General features: G+C 38.0%; 1 protein-coding gene and 1 long non-coding RNA gene across 5 annotated transcripts; one reads left to right on the forward strand and one right to left on the reverse strand.

The window, feature by feature from the left end:
• Positions 1 to 466: 466 nt before the first annotated feature.
• On the forward strand, positions 467 to 9737 carry LOC110015715. Of its 4 annotated transcripts, none has more exons than XM_020706399.2 (6): positions 468 to 636; positions 738 to 1082; positions 1164 to 1508; positions 2333 to 2367; positions 5073 to 5131; positions 7244 to 9737. In XM_020706399.2, the coding sequence occupies exons 1-6, from the start codon at positions 597 to 599 to the stop codon at positions 7263 to 7265; spliced, it is 846 nt and encodes a 281-aa protein (XP_020562058.2). In that variant the 5' UTR covers positions 468 to 596; the 3' UTR covers positions 7266 to 9737. The 4 variants fall into 4 exon arrangements, with proteins under 4 accessions (XP_020562056.2, XP_020562058.2, XP_020562055.2 ...); XM_020706396.2 differs by having other exon boundaries at positions 474 to 636; positions 2248 to 2367; XM_020706397.2 differs by lacking the exon at positions 5073 to 5131 and having other exon boundaries at positions 467 to 636.
• Positions 9738 to 13595: 3858 nt separating this feature from the next.
• Positions 13596 to 15354, reverse strand: LOC110015694. Its single transcript, XR_002290936.2, has 4 exons — positions 15067 to 15354; positions 14467 to 14808; positions 14187 to 14323; positions 13596 to 14096 (listed from the first exon to the last, which is right to left on the reverse strand). It is a non-coding gene; the product is annotated as an uncharacterized LOC110015694 (long non-coding RNA).
• Between the last annotated feature and the right edge of the window lie 2798 nt (positions 15355 to 18152).

Raw genomic sequence — 18152 nt, forward strand, 5'->3', positions numbered from 1 at the left:
ACGCTTCGACAACAAACACAGGAGCTTCCTTTGATACTGCCACTAAGTGAGAGAATTGCTGGCAGGTGTGACCGATCATGAAGGTCACAGACAACCGGAAATGAGAAAAACCAAAAGAAAAAAAAACATTTGGGGTGACCATAACAAAATTCTATCTAAAAAGGAAATGTAAAAATTATTTTGTGTGCTACATCCACTATATTCCTGTTTAAAATTAATATAATATAATAATGTACGTGTTTTAAAGTATATACAAAATGTTGTGGAGTAGTAAAGAAATATCTTCAAATTAAATAATAAACTGATTTCTTCCTGTTCCTTTGAAAAAGGGAATTGAACATTATAAAAGCTGTGTCTCTTTTTAAAGACCACAAAAAATGAGCTCTTTTTAAACTAAGCAACTATTACTGCTATACTTTTAGGAAACTTTTACTTTTAAATAAAATGTCAACCGCTCAGCAAAACAGCAGGAAGTACATTTTCTTTCTTTGAGCCAATCGCTGTGATTTCCACTTTGTAAAAGTTTTTTCAGCTCATGACTAAATCTTCATTTGAGTGGGAAGACCTCAGTTGTGCAAGAGAGAGGCTGTGCCACAATGAGAGGACTGGCTGTCTTTATCCTTCTTGGTGCATTATGTAAGTTATATCCTATGCTGTACAATGTAAAACTGAGTTTTCTACCACTTTTGTCCAAAACTGCTATTTTGTAATTAATTGTTTGGTTTCTCTTTTTTTAGCGATGCCTTCAAACCTGGAACTTTCTCAACCCGTCTTCTTTTTTGAAACTGAACTTGGTGATGATGTGACTCTGAAATGTTCAGCAACTGGCTTTGATCAACGGTTGCTTTACTGGTTTAAATTCCAGTTTGGATATAAGATCCAGTTAATTTCAAAAACCGCTGGAGGAGAACCAAAACTTGAAAAAGAGTTTGACTTCTCCAGATTCATTTCCACTCGAGCTGGTCAAGAACATGTTCTTATCATAAAAAATGTCAGCAAAGAAGATCAAGGGACATACTTTTGTCAGGCTGGATCCTCATACAACATGGAATTCATCAATGGCAGTTTGTTAGTTGTTAAAGGTAAAAGATGTTTGATGCATTTTTTTATTAAACCAATCACTGATATTTCTTTTTATAATTCCTTATTTGTGAATCTCACAGATCCTAAAACTAAGCACATATTCAACAACGTGGAAAAAGGTCCGGGTGTGGAGTTGGTCCAGGAGGGAAACACAGTCAATCTTCAATGTTCAGTTATTTCAAAAACCAAAGAGAATCCAACAGAGTGTGCAAGTGAACACCAAGTGTACTGGTACAAAGCGGCATCAGCATCTGGTCCACAAATCATTCACACAACCACTTCCAAGTGTGATGTTCAAGAAAAGAGAAGATGTGACTACCATCTGTCAAAAACCATACACAACTCCTCGGATTCTGGCCTTTACTCTTGTGCTGTGCTCTCGTGTGGAGAAATCCTGTTTGGTGAAAGGACTGAAGTACAGATAAGTACGTTTTACAGAACAACATAAATGTAGCACTGCACAGAGGTCTTAACACCTTTAAATCCTCAAAGAAGCCAAATTTCTTGTCTTGTTTAAAAAAAGAAAAATTTCTAAAAGGTTAAATTTTTAACAAAAAAGGATTTAGAATATTGAGAGAACATTTGCTTTTATTCATTGTTGAAATCACTGCATGATGTAGAAATAGTTCTGGGTACGTTTAAGGCCCGCTACGGCTGTACAAACGTGATGAAGATTAATACCTTACTATTTCAATGATGTCTTTGCAAACCCCAGCACATGTGTGTTAACATTTCCTGCAGCGCTCTACATCAAAGATGTTTCTCAGTAATTCCTTTTTCTCTTGCGCAACACGTATAGCAATCTCTGTCTTTGATTGTAACTCGCTGCCTTTACCATATACTCTCAATATAAAACCAAAGTGAAACTGATATCTTTTTTTTTTTGTGAAACTGATATCTTAACATATTATGCAGCAGAATTCATGAAAGTCTTTATGTTAACCTGTACATATAGGAAAGAGAAATGTTTTCAACAAAATAAAGTTTACATTATTTTACTTTCCCAGGATGTCCTGTTGTGTATGTGATCTAAGACAAAATTATTTGTTCTATGTTGGAGCAAAAGTGATTTTTTTAAATTTAAAAAAAAAATGAGGTAGGGGACACAGTAGATGTTTTAAATATTCCAGTTTTTGATATGTGTTTCTTTTTTTCTGATTCCAGAGGGTGAACTTTGCTGGGATGTTATTACACTTGGGATACTGTTAACCATCAGTGTTTTTGTGAATGTCATTTTAATTCTTTCCAGAAGAAAGAAGAAGCTTGAATGTGTGCAACACACAGGTAAGTTCAAGACTTTCACTTATTTAAAAAAAAACTATTAAAACATGATGCTTGTGAGATGATGTCAGACAAAATAGAATCAGAAAACATAATGACTTCATTTAATTCCACTCCTGTGAAATTTGTCTGTTTAACAGTTTCACAAAAATGGTACAGCACAATACATGCTAAAAATTAAAAGATGCAAAAATACCAATATGTAAAAAAATTCAAAGCAAAATTGTAAATGTTTTTTTAAGTCAAATATGCATAAAAAAGCTGCTGAGCTGAACGGCTTAACTACAGAGTGGATGAAAGAAATTACCAGTTCCTCCTGCTCATGAATTACTTAATTTCACATTTTCAAAAAGGATTTTTGTCAGAAAGAGAAATACATTAGCTTTACAAAATACACATGCCAAGTGTAATCTAAGGCTACCTTCACACTGCAGGCTGAAAAGACCCAATTCCGACTTTTTTTTTTTGCCCCTATGCGACCTGTATCTGATCTTTTCATGACAGTCTGAACAACACATATCCGATCTTTTCAAATGTGACCCAGGCCACTTGGGTATGTGGTCCTGAATCCAATACGTGTCCGATCTTTTCAAATGCCACCTCTGTCTGAACGGCCAGGCCACATAAATCCGATCGGTACGTCATAATTCTGCGTTGAAGTAGGAGGGACAAGAACATATTCATCAACCATGGCGGGCGATGCTGCTGTCAGTGGAAGGGAAGCGAGGTCACCAATTGGATTCATATTTGGGGTGACAGCTCTATTCAGGCCAAACTCAAGGGCTCTTATCGCAACCGGGCGGTGTTTGAAAACATTTCCAGCTAAATGGCCGGGAATGTTTCCAGGGATTACTTTTTTGTTCCCTTTCCAACCGTGGTCAGAAGAAGCGCGGGGGAGACCCTCTTCTCCAGGGCCGAAGGCGGATCTTCCTTCTGGGTTCACTTCCCCGTTGTGACCCTCAGATTCTCCAGAGCGGGTTAATAAAGAAGCCTGCTTTTTTTATCGTTCTCCTTCCTCCATAACACACAACATGAATGCGCGCCCCCAAAACACTTCCGCTGCCCCCTCTCACTCCCTACTGCGCTGCACGCGCTCTCTCCTCTCTCTTGCACACACGCGCGCGCGGCCCCAGCACATTCACATCCCCATTCCACAACAGTGGGTACAGACGATCCTGGCTCCAATGCATTCTTAAAATAAGAAGATTGTAATTGTGCTGGTTCCTTTGTGAAAATAAATGTAATAATGTAAAAAAGAGCTCCGCTGTTGACAACACTGTTGTTGACATCTATTGCTAACGTTAGCTACTTCCGCAAACAACGAGTGACGTCGTTCACCGTTGAGTACTCTTCTGCGCATGCGGGTCACTTCTGGGCAGTGGCGGCTACTGGTCTGTCAGATAGGGGAAACTCATTTTCGGCCGACATAATAAAATTGTTTATTTGTTTAAAAGTAAAAAATAAAGCAATTTCGCCAAGCAAATATCAGAGAAATAGGTTGCAGCAGTTTTTATTTCGACTGAACTTGAGGAATCCGTGATGGGACTGAGCGCGAATAGCTTCAGTGGTTCCTTATAGTACAGAATCGCTGTCAGTCAAAAGGAGATGCAGGCTTTTCACACAGACCCTCCAATCATCCCGCAGAAGCTCAGAGTCCGGGCCAGCCCACTCCCCATTTACCCCCAGAGACGCTGAGCGTCCGTGGGCGGGACATAATCGCAGCGTTTATCCAATGACCGTCTAGTTTCTAGTTTGAAAAAAAGTTCAAAACAGCCCCATTGAAGTCAATGGACGCTGGGCTTCTATAGGGAAATGCACTGTGACGCTGCGGAAATGTATGAGAAGGAAAACTGATTTTGAACGAACTCGTCTTTGAGATGAACGTTTTCTAACGCATTTTTAGTAAATAAAATGTTAATATAATAGTAGATTGACCATTAATTTTGTGATATTATAAGGGAAGCCGAGCTTCCCTTGCAGTCTTAACCCTTGTGCTATCTTAGATGACCCCACCCTTACTTTGACGTATTGTTCCTACCATGACAAAGGTGGATAAAGGTGGAAAGATTTCATGGACACCAGTGAACATCACAAATCATTGAAGAAAAATGGTTCAGAGCACTGTCTAGTGCAGAGGTGGGCACTGAGGGCCGCATTCCTGCATGTTTTCCAGCATACCCTGCTCTGGCATGTTCTGATTGGCTGGACACACCTGAACCAGGTAATCAGCCACGAGTAGGGCAAGATTATTGGCTGGACACACCTGAACTAGGTAATCAGCCATGAGTAGGGCAAGACTATCTGGAAATCATGCAGACACACCGGCCCTCGAGGCCTGGAATTGCCCACCCCTGGTCTAGTGGGTCTAGATGACACAACTCCCAACATTAAAGTGCCTAGGATAGCACAAGGGTTAAAGAAATTGCCACTGCTTCTGGGTCATTTCACGGTCACACAGGAGCAGCCAGATCAGTAGTTTTATTGACGTTCTTCTAAACACCTGAAACGATGTAAATGGTCTCCTTGATTTCAATATTTACAATGATGTTTTCACATATTTGTTAGGGAACTTTTATTTAGCAGCTTTGAAAATTCTTAAGAGAAACGTTCAAGATTGTGACCTTTACCAAATTATGTCATGTCTCTGAGGTCATAGTGGCTTTTTAAACTACTGGACTCATTTTTTTTTCTCTTACTTCCACAAATAGGAGAAGATTCTTGTCAGGCTGAACAAGATCAACCAGCAGAGGGGCAAGGAGTCAGTTTGGTAATCACATATATTAGTTTTTTTAAATATATATATATATATTTTTTTTTATTAAGTGGAACAAACTGAAAGACCAAAAATAATTGTTACTAACAAATGAAGTGACATAAAACTTGAAAAACAAAGAGATATCAAAGTCATAATCTGTCTAAAAATGATTTCAAAATTGTGACGTTACAGGTAAGAGGGCAAGGTAAAATAAAAACTAAGCGAAAATAACTTAAAATGACAAGAATAATTCAGATGTGTTGAGATGGATTAAAATAACTTATTTTAGTAATGTAAATATTTGGTAGAGTGAAGGCACTGAACAAACAATTTAAGATCCAATCCTCAGCTTCTGTCAGTTAAGTCTATACAAAATAAAGTCAAACAGTGTTTACTTCAAAAATAAGAACACAAACCAGTCAGACAATGCTGCACGGGGGTCTGGAGGTTGATCTCATTCGAAAATCCAAGCTTGGACATTCCTGTGTGGAGTTTGCATGTTCTCCCTGTGCATGTGTGGGTGTTCCTCCGGTTTTCTATGTATATTCAAAACTATGCATCTTGGTGACTCTAAAATGTCCCAAAGTGTATTTGTGAGAATGTGTCCTTGTGTGTGTTTCTGTTGTCCTGCGATGAGTTTATTAGGTTGAAATTAAAAAAAGAAAGCACTTACTGAGAACAAGCAAAAAAAGATTTTGTTTCTGGGATTGTTGTTGTTGCCTCATGATCAGTTGCTTTGAACAGTATTAGGGAGGTTAGGTAAGGGACAATGCAAGTGCAATCCTGAACCATCCGACGTGAAAGTGCATTAATTTCTGACAATACACACTTTGAACCCCATCATACTAAACCATGGTCATTTACAAAATAAATAAATCCAATCAGTTTTTATTCCTGTTATTTATTCGTTTCAGGTAACTTTTTTCACAAAACACTTTAACCACTAGCTGCCATCTACCGGTAAAAAAAAAAAATAATACAAACACATAAAACTGTTTCTGCTCCAAGCTTAACTACAATTAGCATCTACTTGAAAGCAAAAGCATGTTTTTTTAATGCTTGTAAATAAATACAGGTTTCATGAAATTACATATTGCTTTTAAAGTGTCCATTGTTCAAAATGTAATATTGTGTTCTGTTTCCAATATTAGTTTAAGTCATAAAAGGGTCACAATGCACTAAGTTAAAAATCCTTAAGTATTTGAGGTCTGATTCAAACCTGGCACTTTAGCCCCAGTGTTGAAGTTTTTTTGACACTTTCCATCAGTTAAGTGTTGCATATCGGTGCACAGCCAATATACAAAGCCTCTTTTTTACACATCAATGTATTGATTGCATAAATGGTTGCGGTGTAGGACTGTGTAGGAGAGCAAGGGAAGTTGTTAGGTGATACCAAAGAAGGTATTTGGTATCTATTGTTTGGAACTTCTTTTGAATGACTGGACTCCATGACTTTGTACAATCCTCTGTCCATTGTCAAGGCTCAGAGTGATTTTTGGTTTAAGAGACTGCATTTGAAAAATGGAACTGTACTTGATAACTCCCAACATATTTTATATAACGTTTTAGAAAGAAAAAAAATCTCTTACTGGCTGCAGAGTAGAATAGTGGTTAGCCCTCCACACTGAGAAACCATCCATGATGTACCTCACCTTCATTCAACAGTGGCTACGATAGGCTCCGGCAGCCCCATGACCCCGAAAGGGACAAAACAGGTTAAGAAGACGAATAAATGAATGATGAAGGGCTAATAATGGCCCAGTTCAGGGATACACAAGTTTAGCTCTGTTTTAGTGGACACATCATCACATATTGTCACCTCAGTGGGTCATGTATGTCCAAAAAGGCATGCTGATATAGGTGTGTTTGTACTCATTGTGATGCAAGAACTGAACAATTCACTTTGGTAAACCCAGCAGCTTCCAAAGTCTGGAACTCTCTTCCTGTCAATTAGAACTAATGTAGTCTTGCAGATGAAATTACTGTTTTTCTTTGTTTTCAGTTTAACAGCACAATGTAAAACCTGCCTTATTTGTGCTTTTATTAGCTTCTGATTACTCTGTGTTAGTTGCATGTGTGATTGCTGCACTGATGGCACTGATAGAAGATTTTCTTGTGTTGCAGGACAATGAAGAAAACGGAGTAAATTACGTGGCACTGGAGTTCTCTCGCAAAGCAGCAAGGTTGAAGAACAACACAGAGTTACTGAATGACTGCATATATTCAAATATGAAAGGACAGCCATTCTGAACATATAGACTGTATAACATTGAACATTATTCATTTAGGGTGTATTCAGATTTGACAATTTGATAATCTGGAACAAATTTTCAGTCTGAATACACCCAAGTGAACCCTAATCCAGGACCAGTAACCGCTCTTGAATCCATCTTTTGAGATTGTCTTGATTCGCTTTCAATCGGACTGAGCTCTGGTTTGCTCTGAGTTTCCTCGGTCTGAATAAGCTCTGTGTTCTGTACAGCCACCGTAGCCGGGCATGACAGGATGTAAACAGAGTAGGAAGGAATCAACCATGATCAGAGCTAGCAACTCATTGAAATGTGGTCAGATGAATGCAGGCTCATCAAAACAACTTTTGCCTCACTATTTTCCTGACAATCTATGTCAAAAACACTGACTGTGTTTTTAAAGACCATACAAAGATAGCAGATATTTCACAAGTGTTGTTCCTGTAATGTTTTACTCTGTTTGTGAGCGTCCAGCTGTAGCTCAAAGAAAGTGGTGACCTTTGATTATTGACACATTTAGATTTAGGTGGACTGTATGCATCAAAACTCCCACTGTAGAGCACTTTACACCTGACATTTAGACCTTTATAGGAAGGAGAACAGTCAAGCAGCAGACAGGAAACAGGAGGTATAACAGCCCTAAGCAACAGCATTGCCCCCAAAATCAAAGCAACAGCACTGTGAATACAAGCTGTCAAGGTTCAGAGCCTGTTTTTTTGACAGAGTGGTTTTTTGTTGTTGCTTTCAGCTCTTGCTAAAGAAAGATGGCTTTCTACAGTCCAAACACAAAAGTTTTAGTGCTTTCTTAGTGGTTTACTCTTACGGTTTTAAGAAGACGACCTAAAACACATGAGTCTTTTATTGTGTTTTGGATAATAGTATTCTTGCCGACATGCTCGTGTTTTGTTATCGTCAGTCTTGAAAAATGTATCTTCCCCTGTTTGGGGTAATTTTTTCAGCACAACTTCACCTCCGTTACGGTTTTTTTTTTGGGTTGATCTGCTATATTGTAAATCTAATCCAGAAGCAAACAAACAGAAAAGCTTAGAGGATTTTTCAGGGTTTTTACGGTAAAAATCACAAATTTCTTTATTTTAAACTTAAAATGAAAATATAAAACATAACACAAAGACAGTCACACACTTCAAAAACCAGTTGAATTGGACAGTCAGTGCATCTTTGAATGATTATAGACAAGCCTTTTAAAAATGATTGTGTGATTTAGACGTTGTGGAGAGTCTGTCATCTCCTAAGGATTAAGATGTTACCAACTTAGAAAGACACTTTTGATTCACTTCACCATGCACAACCAAGTGTGGTAAATGTAGTTCTTTATATTTGACCCATTGTCTAAGTGTAGTGAACTCAACAGACACCCACAAAGACAAAGGCACTAAAGAGAACTGATTGTGTGACCGCAGACATGCCATCACCTCTACACTTTGTTCTTTCTTCTATTATCACAACACAAGAGTCGATCGTGGCGGCTCATTTTTATATATTTGTTCCGGCTTCTAAACATTCATTAAACTTATTCTCTTTTTTTTCTCTTGATTGATCTTTGTTTTTTCTTTGTAAAAGTTTTGTTTGAGTTTTGTATTCTCCCACCTTGGTGTTTTACCTCTATGAATTTGGAGGTAGGAACACCAATGATTACAAAGAACAGAAAAAGCTTTTTTCTCCAGAGCTGCTTCCTTTGCCGCACACTTACCCCCCACAAACCACCACCCCCATCAAGCTCAGCTAACACACTTGTTTCAATACGGAAGCATAGTCTGTATAACTCTGCATTTGTATAGTTTGAGTACATATTATTTATGCAGCCTTAATAATTTATTACCCCCCCTCCTCTTTTTCTCTGACACCCATGGATCAATATATCTTTTTACATTGTGTTTATACTGTTGGTATTAGTGTATTCTACTTAATTGTGTTTGGCTTAACTATTTTTTTACCATATTTCAATCTGTGAGATGTTTATAATACAAACATTTGAAATGACAATGATCCATGAATATTTGGATACGTACATTTTTTCATACTTACCCACAAACATAAAGCATTTTTTTTTGTATCTGTACATTTTTACAAGTTCTTAATATTCACCATTACACTCTAGTTTATCTCATATTTTGCCTAAAATACTGTAAATTCTGGCTTTTCTGTACTTCTGCTTAGAAATCAAAGTTTGTCATTCTCTAGCTGCACCTGTACGTGTAAAATAACAATGTTTGTTTTAATCTTTGTTTTAATCTCAGGAATGCAGCTCAACAACAGTGCAGAGTGATATTTGACATGTCCTCCATAGTGACAAATGTGTATCTATTTATGTACAAAAATAATAAAAACATTTTGATTGTTCAGCATGACACTGCAGAAACGTGGGCTCCAAATTTCACGTCAGCCCATTCTTACCCAAATGGAGCTAATTTATGTTCATCTTGACCGCCACTGAGTTTCTGTAAAAATGTGTGGGCCAGTTTATCAGGGCGTCTCTCAGGGTCTCAACTTTCAGGTAGCCCCAGTGTCGATTGATAAAGTTGATTGTTAAAGTTGATTGGAATTCATCTAATTATTTAATTCCCAGCAGACAGGTTTTTTACTCTCTTTTGGGTTGACCCTACAACCTTTTTTATTTTTATTTTATTTTTTGGGGGGGTTTTGAGTTTGTTGGGTTGTTGAGCGCCTGGTCTGTCACCCTCTTTTTACACCTTTTATGACAGTAACCTGCAAAAGGCATTATTTTCACAATAATTATTCATGTTTTAAAGGCAGTAAAACTATTTACTACACATTTTATACACTTTTCTCAAACAGACATGAACATCTTCTCACTTTTTCCCTTTTGTTTAAACTCTCAAAGTTTAAACATTTTTTAGAAAAATAAATCTAGTATTATAGAAAGAAAACAAACGGCTTGCGATCAAGGTTTTATGTAAAGCTGATAAGCTGAATGCATTCTGTACAAGAGACAAGACATGTAGAAGTAGATTTATAATGGTCTACAGCAGTGTTTTTCAACCTTTTCTGAGCCACGGCACACTTTAACCTTAAAAAAAATCCCGCGGCACACCAGCATCCAAAAATTTAAAAAAAAGGAGAAACTCATAGTTTGTATTGATCTACAGCCCCTCCACAATCTCACATGCATTTTTGAGATAATAGTGTCAGAAAAAGCTGGAAACTGCAGCTGTTTTTTTTTTTTTCTAAAAGATGCAATAAAAGTTAAGTTAGAAGATTTAAAAACTGTTTGATGTGTGTTCGTTGGTTTCAAGACGTTTAACAACAGATCTCCTTGTGTGCTGTCACTCTCACAACCCAATGCATCATGGGAGATGTAGTGCATAAAACGGCAGAAGATCGCTTTTTGGAGCTTCATTGTTTTGTTCACTTGTTCCACGGTTTGATACCGGATTCTTTGGAAAGCTAAACCGCTAAAGACGAGCTTTAGCTAGTATTTTTGTTAGAACTGAGCGACTTTACGAGCTAAATCGGGACAAGGAAGTGAAGACTTTAAGCACTTCTGATTGGTCAGACCGATGACATGTGATTAAGCCCCCCAGGAATGATTGGTGGAGACAGTTAAAGGGACGGGACTTTTCCAAAATACAGCCAAAGGTGCAGCTGAATCGCGTCATTCTTATCAAAATGTCTTTAATAAAATAAAATAAACGCAAAGAAAAAGTATTTTACGATCTTTTATATTCCTAACTCCTCAGTGTTTTATCAGGGCCTGTTTGGATGAACACAGAGCTGATATCCTGGAGATGGGAAATGTTTTTAGATCAGTTAATGAGGGCAATTTCCCACGGCACACTAGTGTGCCTCGGCACACTGGTTGAAAAACACTGGTCTACAGTATAGAGTGGCACAACACCATACACTGAAAGAAAAAAAAGCATGCAAATAGCATATGAATGTACAAAATTGAACACTATTTAAAAATCAGAAAAGATAAAAGCTCATTTGTCCTGATTTAATACTATACAGGAGTCTCATAACAGTTTGACCCTTGGGGCAACTGTCATGTAACATCCCTTCATGCAGGTTCAAACAGAGCTGCCTGTTTATCTTTTGGTAAACACAACTTACTGACGTGATGGAAACTTGAGCCCTGCTGTGGTTTGACAGTCAAACAGAGGTGTAAATGCAAAGGGCATTTTACTCCTATCAGTCACTGCTTTGATCTATTTAGGCAGAAGTTGAGACAGGTCCTGGGTGGTCAGGATGAGCTTCCAGATGACTGGGAAACTACAGCAGAAATTATCAGGGAAACAGGTAGGAAGGTGCTAGGTGTGTCATCTGGAAAGAGGAAAGACGGTAAAGAGACTTGGTGGTGGAATGAGGAAGTACAGGAATGCGTCCAGAGGAAGAGGTTGGCTAAAAGGAAGTGGGATGTAGAAAGGACTGAGGAAGGTAGACAGGAGTACAAGGAAGCGCAGCGTAGAGTGAAGAGAGAGGTGGCAAAGGCCAAACAGAAAGCTTACGATGAGCTATATGACAGGTTAGACACAAAGGAAGGAGAAAAGGACTTGTACAGGCTAGCCAGACAGAGAGACAGAGATGGGAAGGACGTGCAACAGATAAGGGTGATTAAGGACAGAGATGGAAAGGTGCTAACAACTCAGGAGAGTGTACAAAAAAGATGGAAGGAGTATTTTGAGGAGCTGATGAACGTGGAAAATGACAGGGAAAGAAGGGAGGAAGATGTGGTTGTTGTGGAGCAGGAAGTAGCAGAGATTGGAAAGGATGAGGTTAGAAAGGCTCTGAAAAGGATGAAGAGCGGAAAGGCCGTTGGTCCTGATGACGTACCTGTGGAGGTATGGAAGTGCTTAGGAGAGACAGCAGTGGAATTTCTAACGAGGTTGTTCAATAGGATTTTAGAGAGTGAGAAGATGCCTGAGGAATGGAGGAGAAGCGTTCTGGTCCCGATCTTTAAGAACAAGGGTGACATGCAGAACTGCAGCAACTATAGAGGAATAAAGTTGATGAGCCACACAATGAAGCTGTGGGAAAGAGTAGTGGAAGCCAGGCTTAGGAAGAAGGTGGAGATTTGTGAGCAGCAGTATGGTTTCATGCCCCGTAAGAGCACCACTGATGCCATTTTTGCTTTGAGAATGTTGATGGAAAAGTACAGAGAAGGTCAGAAGGAGCTGCATTGTGTGTTCGTAGATTTAGAGAAGGCGTATGACAGGGTGCCGAGGGAGGAGCTGTGGTACTGTATGAGGTCGTCTGGAGTGGCAGAGAAGTATGTCAGAGTAGTTCAGGACATGTATGAGAGAAGTATGACGGTGGTGAGATGTGCTGTAGGTCAGACAGAGGAGTTCAAGGTGGAGGTGGGACTACACCAAGGATCAGCTTTGAGTCCTTTTTTGTTTGCTATGCTGATGGACAGGCTGACAGACGAGGTAAGACAGGAATCTCCCTGGACAATGATGTTTGCGGATGACATTGTAATTTGCAGTGAGAGTAGAGAGCAGGTGGAGGAACAGCTAGAGAGGTGGAGGTTTGCTCTGGAAAGAAGAGGCATGAAGGTCAGTCGTAGTAAGACAGAATACATGTGTCTGAACGAGAGGGATCAAGGTAGAAGCGTTAGGTTACAGGGGGCTGAGGTGAAGAAGGTGCAGGAGTTTAAGTACTTGGGGTCAACAGTTCAGTGTGATGGGGAGTGTGGAAAAGAGGTGAAGAGGCGAGTGCAGGCAGGTTGGAGCGGGTGGAGGAAAGTGTCAGGAGTGTTGTGTGACAGAAGAGTGCCAGCAAGACTCAAAGGAAAGGTGTACAAGACAGTGGTGAGACCAGCTCTGCTCTATGGGTTAGAGACGGTAGCAGTGAGACCGAGACAAGAGGCTGAGATGGAGGTAGCGGAGATGAAGATGTTGAGGTTCTCCTTAGGAGTGACCAGGTTAGACAGGATAAGGAACGAGTACATCAGAGGGACGGCTCATGTTGCCTGTGTTAGGGACAAAGTCAGAGAAGCCAGACTGAGATGGTTTGGACATGTTCAGAGGAGGGATAGTGGATATATTGGTAGAAGGATGTTGGAGATGGAGCTGCCTGGCAGGAGGGCGAGAGGACGGCCAAAGAGGAGATACATGGATGTCTTAACAGAGGACATGAAGTTGGCTAATGTTAGGGTAGAAGATGTCCATGATAGAGTGAGGTGGAAAAGGATGATTCGCTGTGGCGACCCCTGATGGGAAAAGCCGAAAGAGAAAGAAGAAGTCACTGCTTTGATCTCAAGATGCCTGTAACCTGTAGATGCAAAACTATTTTAACTGAAAAGCACAACTGAGTTGTTTGGATAAAAAAGCCAACAATTTATTATCTCAAATAACAGATGAGTTCCGGCACCTGGTCTTATCTGTCTTGTGGTTATATCCAAAAAATATTTGCAGAGTTTATAGGTTATTTAGCATTAGGGGGTTACATTTTTTGACAGCCCGATTTCACTTACATTTTTCTCAAAATATGTTCATATCGTTTTGTTAAACTTTATTATTTGTGTGTGTGAGTTTTAAGTTGTTTTGATTTACTGACATTTGTGTGTGTTGGTGACTTGTCTGCAGTAAAAACTGGCCCCACATAAACCAACATGTCTCAATTTATCTGAATAGAGCAAAATATTTAAACATAAATCTAAAAATATATTTAAATAAATCAGACTTTTGCTTTGTTTGCTTTTTGGTCATCTGCTGTCTGATCTAATCACCTCCGGTTGATGTTTCTGTCTGTAAAATATAATGGTGAATTAAAATATAAACACAGTAAATGTAAATATCGTTTAACAATATATTTTAAAATAGTTTTTGGCAACTTACCATTAGAAGGGCCTTCAATTATTTTTTCAGCTTCTTGACTAAATAAATTAAGAAAACTATAATTATGTGACTGACGAACAAAGCAGCAGTTAAACATTTTATGGCAACTTCTTGCATCCTTGAAGTCCAAATGTTTGCTGTAGATTTAAAGAAAAGATAATAACTGTAATCAATAATTACAAAGAACACCAACTTTGTTTTGCCAGATGCATTACCAAATAGCAAATAGAAGTTTCCAATGTATCTTAACTTTGATAATTCATTAAACAAATGCTTTTACCTCCAGTGTTGATTTGAGATGTTTCCACTGGTGTTTTGTCTTTACATTTGGGAACTGCACAGAAATATGTCCAACCATCAGAAGAAATAAAGTTGTTTGAAAAGGACGCACATTTTGTTATGACATTTCCCTCAAAGGTGTTCTCCTCTTCATTTGCTCTGTTATTTTTAGTGTTATTTGGGTCAGGCTCACTAAAATCAACACTGAAACAGAACGCGCTTTCATTGGATGGACATGAATTCCTTAAGGATTTGTGAAGAACTGAACATTGCAAAGTCAGCGAGTCTCTTGGGCAAACAGGAATAGATGGAGTAGATGGAGGGGCCTCCGTCACAGCAAGTTCTGGGTTAAGGTACGAAAAAGTAAAGAATTGGTAAATACTCACACACACACATACAGTAACGTCGGTCACAGGATCTGGGATAAGATATCATAAATAAAGTGACTTTAAATATGTGAACAGAAGACTGAAATAATAGTTCTAGCAATTTTCCAGCAAATAAAATAATTGTTCAAGCAAATTTCAAATAGCAATTTCTGAGTGTTTATATTTTCAAATTCATGGTTTTTAAAAAAAGAAAGAAATCTTTGTGTACTCACCTTCAACTCTCAAGTATGTCACATTGAAAGACAGAAGATGTTCATCTTTTATCCTCATACAAATGTAAAGTGCAGTATCATTCAGCTTTGCTTCTGTTATTTTCAGTTCAAGCGATCCAGGTTCTGGATTAACTTTAACATTAGGAGTCTTATTTTGAGTTAGATTTTCTGGAGGATTATCAGAAACTATTCTCATCCATACAAGCTCTCCTGCAGACCCGCGTGAACAGTTTAACTTCACATGATCTCCAACTGTCACAGCCTTTGTCTCATAGAATAAATCATTAGCACAACCTAGAAAAAGATCAAGCAGAGACAAAAGAGAGCATAATCTTTGGTATATGAAGAAGCATGTACTTAATATTATCAAAGAAACTGATAAATTAGTTTAAAATCTACTGTATGGATTTAATCTGACCGTTGTACTCACACTCAGTTCCAAACACCAACAGTAAATAAAATAAAATCAGCATATTTGTTATTCTGCTGAAGTGTGCATTAACTGATGCCTTTATAGTGAAAGTGGACAGTGTCAAAGTCCTCTGATTGGCGTCCAATTTTTACCCATTTACCGCACCGGAAAAGATCTCACACTTTTGCCCAGGGCTTTGTTCAAAGCTGAGGGTTTTTTTAACCCTTGTGCTATCTTAGATGAGCCCACCCTTCCATTGACGTGTTCTCCCTACCATAACAAAGGTGGATAAAAGTGGAAAGATTTCATGTAATCCATGGATACCTGTGAAGATCACAAATCATTGAAGAAAAAAGGTTCAGAGCACTGTCTAGTGGGTCCAGATGACCCAACTCCCAATGTTAAAGTGCCTAGGATAGCACAAGGGTTAAATTGAGCTCAGCTTTGGCCCCTGCCCTCTGCTCTTACCCGTCACTGTATCTGTGTGCTTCCAGGAGCCGGGGAACAGCACCACATAATGTAAGGCAAAGGCTGAGATGGGGAGTTCTGCAGGTGGTACTGCAACCAACTCAGCCTCGATAATCTCCAACAATGTGCAGACTATCTCCTCCCATTCCATCCCCTCTATGACCCGCTCAAACTCATCACAGACTTTATTGAAAGACATATTAGCCATTCTGGTTCCGTGGCAAACATTCATGCACAGCTGCTTCAGTCTCTCACACCTTTTCAGTAGAAATCCATTCTACTTCCTTGTGTGTGACCTCTGAGCTCCTGTGATGCTTTCATGAACATTTTCTAGCATAATCATCCAGATTAAAAAAGTAAAACGCTTCAGTGGATAAACAGAAAGTAGAGATTTAGATTCAGTGATCCACAAGTGGAAGAAGTGACCAATTTTCAATATCAAAACAATATGAATCCATGGATTCATATTGTTTTCAAGTTTTCTTCACCTTGCAAGGTAAATAACAAAAGGAAGTTTTGCATCTGCGAACAAACATTTGTGGATTTGTAATAAAAATTGCAGGCGCAACATTTTTGTGTGCTTTTGAAATACCAATTGGTTCTTTGGTAAAGATCTTTGACTGAAAAAATGTGTTTTTATTTAAATATAAACAAATCAGGCGCTAAAAAAAAGTTTAAAGCATTTTTAGGCAAATTTAGCTATTGTTGAATTTGAAATAAATAGACTGCATGTATATTTCAGTGAGATCAGAGTTGACATTTTACTCTTAAATTAGTTTTTCATAATCTGTGCATGTGCAGCTCTCCAGATTTAAAATCTCTTCAAACAGATATAAACCATTTTTTCAAAAATGTCAATTGTTGAAAGATACCATGGCTTCCCAGAAGTCATTTAGGTCTATAAGGTATTAAACACTCATCTTATTTCATCTCAACACTCACCTCATTTTTATCCTTGAACTGTCATTTGGAAGACGCCTTCTTCCTGCTTTAATGATTTTTTATGCCTGAACCTTTTCGAAGAAAATAACTAAGAAAAACAACCTCAAATAGTTCAGACGTCTTTCAAAGTGTTGCCAAGGCAACCAATTATAATAATATCTTATATTTAACTGTGTTCTGCATTAAGATGAGCAAAGGTATTCTTTATGCACCCCTAATGGTTGGCAATGTAAAAAAAGACATTAAGCACGTAATGATTTAATGTTCGTATATATACAGTATTATATATTCAAAATGTACAATACACAACACTTCAGCAAAGAATTTTTAAGGAAAAAGATCGTGAACATTTTTCAGATTGACCACATAAACAGTTTTTCTTTGATGTGTGGCTTTTCTCAAACTACTCTGCAACTGACAGGCCCTAATTTGTTTTTATAATTATTTTATCTGGTCCCTCCCACCTAACTTTACTTTAACCTTATCTGATTTTGGAAAGAGAGGATGTGACCCAGATAAAGATACCATATGACCATATGATACAATCAAATGTTTTTAGTGAAGCAGAAAAATATGCAGAAACTCTGGGCCTGCAAAATCTGAGAAGTAAATGATGATTTCTCCACAACATTCCAATTTTTATTCTTTTTTTTAATTTTTTATTCTATGAGCTTTAACTCATTACACTTGTAGATATTTATTGTACTGCTCCTTAATATTACAATATTTCTCCTACTGTTTCGAAATTTGGCTGAATAATTATAAGAGCTCACTACATCCTCTCATTTTACTTCAAAATCGAGCCATTAATTTTGCACATAAAGCCGGATATCTTGATCATACAAACAATTTATTTTATCAGTCCAAACTTTTAAAACTGTATGACCTTGTCGATTTTTACACACAGTGTTATTTAAAATAATGATTACTGAAATGTTTCAATTACAATATATAAACTGTTGATTGTTTTACTTGATCTTAATGTGCAGCAATGAAATCTGGATTAATATGTAAATTGTGTTCTGATTGTAATCAATGAGTATTACATTTCTATAACATGATGTGTGATTCATGTCATTGTTTACTAAAATAAAAAAATGTTTTCTGAGGATAATTACTCAATTATAAACACTTGATTTTGTTGCTTGAAGTAAATCTGCACTTAATCTGATCAGAAGTTTCTGTTTATGATTGTTCTCTCTTATTTCAGGTTTTGTAACACTGGCAGCAGTAAGGCAGTCAACCTCTGATTGGAAGATTGCAG

This window comes from Oryzias latipes, chromosome 10 (genome assembly GCF_002234675.1).
Source record: "Oryzias latipes chromosome 10, ASM223467v1".
NCBI classification, from domain to species: domain Eukaryota; kingdom Metazoa; phylum Chordata; class Actinopteri; order Beloniformes; family Adrianichthyidae; genus Oryzias; species Oryzias latipes.